Source organism: Saccostrea cucullata, unplaced genomic scaffold (genome assembly GCF_032062105.1).
Source record: "Saccostrea cucullata isolate Sc308-1 unplaced genomic scaffold, CSIRO_AGI_Scuc_v1 ctg75, whole genome shotgun sequence".
In the NCBI taxonomy this organism is placed as follows: Eukaryota; Metazoa; Mollusca; class Bivalvia; order Ostreida; family Ostreidae; genus Saccostrea; species Saccostrea cuccullata.
This window is the reverse complement of record NW_026940114.1, coordinates 36,537-43,400: the sequence shown is the minus strand read 5'-3', so window position 1 is coordinate 43,400 and position 6,864 is coordinate 36,537. Positions and strand designations below refer to the sequence as shown.

Here is a 6,864-nt window from a genome sequence, read left to right as displayed (position 1 = left end):
TATCAAACTATCAATAATACGCATTTAAAATTAAAATTTTATTTTCTAAAAGCATACCATTAAAAGTTATCTAAAGATATTTTTACTACAATGATAAAATTAAAAAATAAAATTGACCAATTACAATGCGTGTTTTCTATTTTCTGCTGCGCACCTTGCATAGTTTGGTGAGAACATGGCAACAACCCACGGTTTGACAGTTTTAGCACATTCATGCATAAAACCACCAAGAAATCCAAAAACCGGTCTCTCTTCAACATGGCATGAGAGAGCAAATGCATATCACACGTTTGTATTACAAAATTCAGACACAGACTTTAATGCAAACAGCAAAAATCAAGATGGTCATGATGACTTCGGTAGGTCTGTTCATGTTTACACTAATCCCGCGATTGATGAAATTTCATCACAACTTCAGGATCTTGATGACAACGAATTTTATCAAAAATTGTTGAAATTGAAAAATGAGCATAAAAAGACTTTATATTTATGCGAGCAACTCTACAAGAAAAAAATTTCGAGTGACAAACCACAGTCCAATGGTTTACCACTTGATGACGAGCCAATATCATCAAATGTGTATTTAGATGGGAGACATGAAGATGAAAATGCAAGGGATAGGTACATTGAAAGGGATGTTATACAGACCACAGCTAGTAAACCACCAACTGGACGCCAGCAGTTCCATACTTCTCCAATGTCAAAAAAGGCAGGTTTCAGTACGATGCCTCTACCTCGACCAAGCTCCGCACCAGTGTATAGAAGGAGGGGGTCTCTTACAAAAAGCTTAGAAGAAGAAGTCTGGGCAAAAATAGCGTCAGAGAGAGGTCAGCAACGTGAGAGAGCTGATTCTGACGATGAACTTAACACTGAGAGACTTTTGAGGACATCCGATGATATAGTGAGATCGTCAGATGAACCAGAGTTAGCAGCAGCAATGACGCGTATTGAGGACATGTGGGAAAATTTTTCAGTGGAGGACTATGCTCCTAGGCAAGTAAAAGAAAGACCATCATCAGCATCTGTCACACGAAGAGAAAAGGAAAAGGAAAAAGAGTGGAGACATCGAATAACTATTCCAAAGCCTTTTAAAATGACCCTTAGGGAAGCCAGCAAGGAGAAAACAAAAAGCAAACTCCAACTAGAGCATGAACAAAAGCTCATAGAGGAAAAAGTCAAAGAAGACCTTGAATGTCAAAAGAAGTTCAAAGCACAGCCTGTTCCTGCTCACGTGTATATTCCTCTTTATGATGAAATTAATGAGAAGAATGAGGCAAGAAAAAGATACATCAAGCAGTACAGTCAAGAACTTCTCAAATCTCAAGAAAAACCTTTCAAGTTCCACACAAGAGAAAGGGAGGATGAAAAGCATGTTAGAACTTCATCTGAACCTGTAGAGAGAGATGTCCACACATTCAAAGCCAGACCTGTTCCAGGATATTTATATGACTCTTCTATTGATGATCAGTTGAAAGAAGAGGAGGAATACCGCAAAATTAGAATCAAACTTAGAGCAGAAGAGATGTACCGCAAGTCCCAAATGCCAGAGAACATGGAAATGAGACAAAAGATTAAAGACATGAAGGCTAAAGAAAAGAAGATAAAAAGCAAAAGAAAAAGCGCATCAGCAAGCAAAGTGAAACACGAGGTTCCCGATTATGAGGAGCTTTACAGACATTTTCAGAAGGAGCTGCTGAGAAGAAAGCAGGAGAGAGAAGGGACAGTGGTGAAACCATTCAAACTGAGCACAGCAAGTACAACAAAAAGGGAGAGAATCCTGGAGGACATGAAGAGAGATGAAGAGGTTCTCAAAGAAAACAGATGGCCATACATGACACCCAGAACAACACCCAGGAAAAGTCTAGGTAAGTCATGTTAAAAAGAGAGTTTACTTGTACACCTGTTATCTGTAATATGTAAAAATGTACTATTTATATAGCTTTCAAGTAACCCATACTTTTGTTAAAAGTTAAGCAGTTCAGGAAATGAGAACTATGGACATTCTTATTTTCTAATCAATAAAAAAAATTGAAGATTTAGCTATATACAGCGTATATGCATTCTAATTTCAGGCTACTTATCAAATTCCCTGGACTCTCTGCCAGCATCTTCTACTAAAGCTACAGACTTGAGAACTGAAACTGTGAAGTAATTAAGACTGTGACACATTTTTGGAGATTTAATTTTTTTAGGCCTCTAAAATGATATAACTAAAAAGTTGTGTCAATATTATATTTATCTTATAGCATATAAAAGTCTCAGCAATTTGGAACAGCATAACAAACATAGTTTTGTTGAAAAATGATTTTATATTCTGAATTTCAAACACAGTAAGCATTTTATCGTAATAATTAAATTGCAATCGTCACAACAGCACAACACTATGCATTTACTTGATACATAATTAAAGACACAGAAATCACAGAGTACAAGATATATTACACTGTTAATATTTGGATGTTTTACAGGTGTAAAAAAGGGATTTTAAAAGATAGGGAACAGCAGGAAATAGAGCAGGATAGAAAGAGAAGAATTAATGAGATGAGGTTAAGGAGAAGCATCCAGGAGCGGACGGGAGCTGACTTACAACCAACTCTGGAGGAGACAACACTAAGGAAGCTCAGGTCTTGCAGGTAAAAGGGGGCATTGTAATTTTCCCAGATGCTCAGTCTGGTTACCAATAAATGTAGCATTTTTCTAAAAGCTCTTCATTCAATCAGTTTCATTACATGTATTATTTGTAATTGTTAAGGAAAAATATAAATTGAGATGAGAAAAAAAATATCTATTTTTTTTTTAAATGACACTTTGCAGTATGGTTTAAAGGAAGTTAGGAAAACAGAAAAAAATGTTCAAATGATGTAAAAGCATATTAAAATTTTCAAAATTTATTTCAGAGAAGCTGAAAGAGAGAGGATAGAACAATATGAGAAAGAGCTTGCAGAAATGAAAGAGAGAGTTGATAGAAGACCCCTATTGGTAGAACAACAGTCACAGGTACCGTATGTCTAAAATTATTAGTGACTGCCTTAGTTTATAGTTTACTCTCAGCTACAATGGTAAGCAGGAATAAAATTTGTGTATGGGAACTTAATGGCTGATTTCCCAAGTAAGGGGAAGGGCAAAGTCTGACATGCTTGGAATCCAAGGGCAATAATTATGCAGATCATTTAAAGCCATAAACTATCAGTATATAGAGAAAGTTCCAAAATATGACTTGTAGGGTTTTGAGGAGGTGGTAGATAATATTTGTAACCATAAGAAATATAGTATCACATGCATAACTAAAATTAATACATGTATATCATGTAGTCTATTCATGAAATGTGGGAAAAAAAATCATTGTATATTTATTTCAATTACAAAAGCTAAAAATTGAATTATAGTGCTCAAGTAATATATTAAATTTTGCCAAAAAAAAAATAAATGTACATGTACCAACTACTACCAGGGTCAATGGTGCAGAAAAGCAAAATTTCTTTTTAAAAGCCATATGGTGCTACTTTAGCAGTGGATACTGGTATAAGAATTTTTCACCCCATGACTGATTTTACAGGTAAATGCAAAGAATGCCGTGAACAAAAAATTTACAGCAACATTAAGGAGTGTGGGTCTAGATGAGGACTTTGTACAGACTCGTAGCTCCCATGCGGGAAGTGTCCGAGATGATACTGCAGATGATTACGACGATGACTTTGATGCCAGCTACAGCAAAAGCCGTGATGAGAGCCTACAAGCTGAATCATAGAAAAACCTCACCCTCAAATTCTCCTCTCAAGTCAGCAAACTTATCTCCCCTTGCAGGATTTCTGTGATTTTTCAAATGATTTTGTTCTCTGATTTCCTTTGATGTAGTGATTTTAAAATATTCTGTATTAAATTAATAGAAAAGTTATAAATATGAAATAAATTATCATTCTTTTTATTATCAGAGATAAATATACTAGTACATGTACCAGAAATTAATAGCATGTAGTTTTTTTCAGTTAAGTGTGAAGTACTGTGAACTTATATTTCAAAAAGAGACAGAATTAATAACTAATCTGTGCATATTTAATTCAGTTAAAAGAATTTTTTTCATTTGATCACTATAAAATGCTTAAAGTACTAGTAATAGTTATGAAGGATTAATTATTATTGTAGTTTAGAGGATTAATATTTTAGTATACATATTTATAACAGTAATATTCAGGCTAGTATGAAGAAAATTTATATTATCAAAGAGGTTTATGTTTACAGGTTCATGGATTTTGTTTAGTTATTTTACATATATATTTATTATAAAGAAGAATCAGGACAAAGAATATATTACAAAGTTTTATCCCAATGTATTACTGTATACAGGGAAATTTTCGCCCCTGTTTTATTTTCGCCCCTTTCGTCCTATCCTCTTTTGGTGAATTTAAAATGGGGTGAATTCAAAGAATACAGTATAATTTCTTAAACAAAACTATGACTGGGCGAATTTAAAACGGGAAAAAATTGTTTTCAAGTGTGAAAGGGCAAAAATAACAAGGGCCGAAAATAACCCTGTATACAGTACTTGTGTCCATTGATTAGCATTTCCATAAATGACTCTCAAAGCAATATTTAAGGAGAATGGACTTGTCAGCTTTAAACTGTTTGTTTATGAGCTATATTTTACCACCTTAGTGTCCCAGCTGTTATCAAAGGGCCATTCCAAATTTTTTTCTTTCTATATTTAGCATCCACTTTAACATCAAGAACCTATCTTTCTATATGGGTAAGCACACAAAGCAGTAGGGGAAAAAACAATATTAAAACACAATTATAAAAATTGTCTCTCTTTGAGAATTTTTTTCACTGTGTACATATTGTAATATACAATTATCAGAACAAATAAAAATCACTAACAAATCTTGAGAACAAAAGTTTAAAAGGAATTATGATTGTATAGATGCTGGTCCCCGGGTATATTTGATTTGATGGAGTTTTTGGTGTAAATGTGTTTTTTTTTAATCAATTTTCAATTACCTCAATATAAATTCTATGATGCTAAACAGAAGGAAAAAACTTGGAAAGGCCTAATATCACTCTTAAGTCCATAGTTTTTTGATATTTTGAATTTCCCTAGATTGTAAAAATGTATTTATTCACTGTTTGTTCATAGCATTTCCATCCATATTTCACAAGTCAGTTTAAATGAACATGGGTTTGCAAGCCTAACATGTAGTGGTGTTTGCCTATTTATTGATCTTAAACATTATCCTTAATTTTTTATTGTACCATTTACAGCTTTAATTTTGCAGCTGGTCATAATTATTTGTTTATATACATGAATGATTCCTTTGTAATATACTGAGTACTTGCTTCAACAGTTTTAAGATGAACATTCAGTATGCTCAGCCATTTTTCAGCATCCAGCACCCCATGTTAAATTTTTTGGAAGTCCAGCACTCAAGTAACATTAGCCCTATCTGGGCTTAATTTTCAGGACAGATACCCCTGGTACATTTTAGGGATGCATAATACAAAAGTCTCAATTCTGAGAGCGTATTGTCCAGATGTGTTATATACACGTTTACCTTATCATATGAACCTTACAGAACTTTCATACATTAAAAAACTTGACTAACTGATAAACTGAGCTTTTCAATACCGGTATTTGATTATTTTTTCCTATTTTTAAATGTGAAATTTTTTGGTCAAGCAAGCTTTAAAATAATGTTTGCTTGTCCTCTCCCAACTCAGGATATAAAAGTGGGTAGGTAGCTTTTTAGAAATTTTAAAAATCTCAAGATCAATACTGAATTTTCAACATTTATTTTCTGGAATGCATAAATGAATAATTGCATTCTGGAGGTTAAAAATTTTTTGAGGCAGGCCATTTTAAACCAGTTGGTCAGAAGAGGGCAACCTAACATTTTTTTTAAGAGATGGCCTCCTTCATTTTTTTTTTTTAAATTTTAACTTGACTACATGTTCTTTATTACACAATATTCATAATTTAATTCTCTAACAAAAACATTAGATTCAATTCAAAACTGACAGAAAAAAAATATTTTGAAAACGTCGTCATAATTTAAATCTACAGGCTTGCATCCCATTAAAATGAGATCTCATCTTGTCACTGTGATAAAACATGTTTTGCATCTTGTAAAAATAAAATGTTTATATATCTGTTATTGTACCTTGATATGTAGAAAAAGGACATTGTTAGAAGTTCTTAAAAATAAAATTCAAATTTTATTAATACTCTTGTCATTATTTTAAACAATATTAAAAAAAATTCTTCATGATTGAGGAGTAATGCTTTGGACTTAAGAGCTTGTTCCCTGAAAAACTTTAAGAAGATATTGCAATAGGATTTGAACACTTAAAGTTCCAAAGGATATTTCATATATATACATTAAAATCGACTTTTATATATTTTTAAGGTTCAGATCTAAATGACCTAGCATATTTCAGTACTCTTGATCATTCATCTTTAATAGCCAAGGGTTTCAGAAACACTATCCTATAAACAAGGTTTATAAGGGGAGTAGCGTATTGGGGATCGTTAATTCAAAGAATTGTAGTCTCCCGCTTTCGGTGTCTTTTTGATGAGATATGTCATTATTTATGGCAAATTGTGTCAAATATAAAGTCCTATCAAATGTCATTCAGAAGTTATCACCCAAGTTGAATTTTTTGAAAAGAGCAGATGGAAGCTGACTTACAACCAACTCTGGGTCAATCGTGAAGGTCAGGGACAATGGGTCAGAAATCATAGCATGCTCAGAAATATCTTGTCACAGGTAATGCACACGTCAAATATGAAAGCCGCATATTCTCTCAATCTCAAAAGTTAATAAGGATAAATTAACATTTTTGAAAATTAGGTCAAAGTTCAAGGTCAAGAGA

General features: G+C 33.0%; 1 protein-coding gene across 1 annotated transcript; it reads left to right on the top strand.

Moving 5' to 3' along the window:
- The first annotated feature begins 136 nt into the window (after positions 1-136).
- On the top strand, positions 137-6,210 carry LOC134254799 (protein FAM161A-like). The gene is made up of 5 exons (XM_062737317.1): positions 137-1,865; positions 2,073-2,148; positions 2,469-2,633; positions 2,898-2,997; positions 3,557-6,210. Exons 1-5 carry the CDS (start codon positions 176-178, stop codon positions 3,746-3,748), a joined length of 2,223 nt encoding a protein of 740 aa, XP_062593301.1. The 5' UTR covers positions 137-175; the 3' UTR covers positions 3,749-6,210.
- Positions 6,211-6,864: the final 654 nt, after the last annotated feature.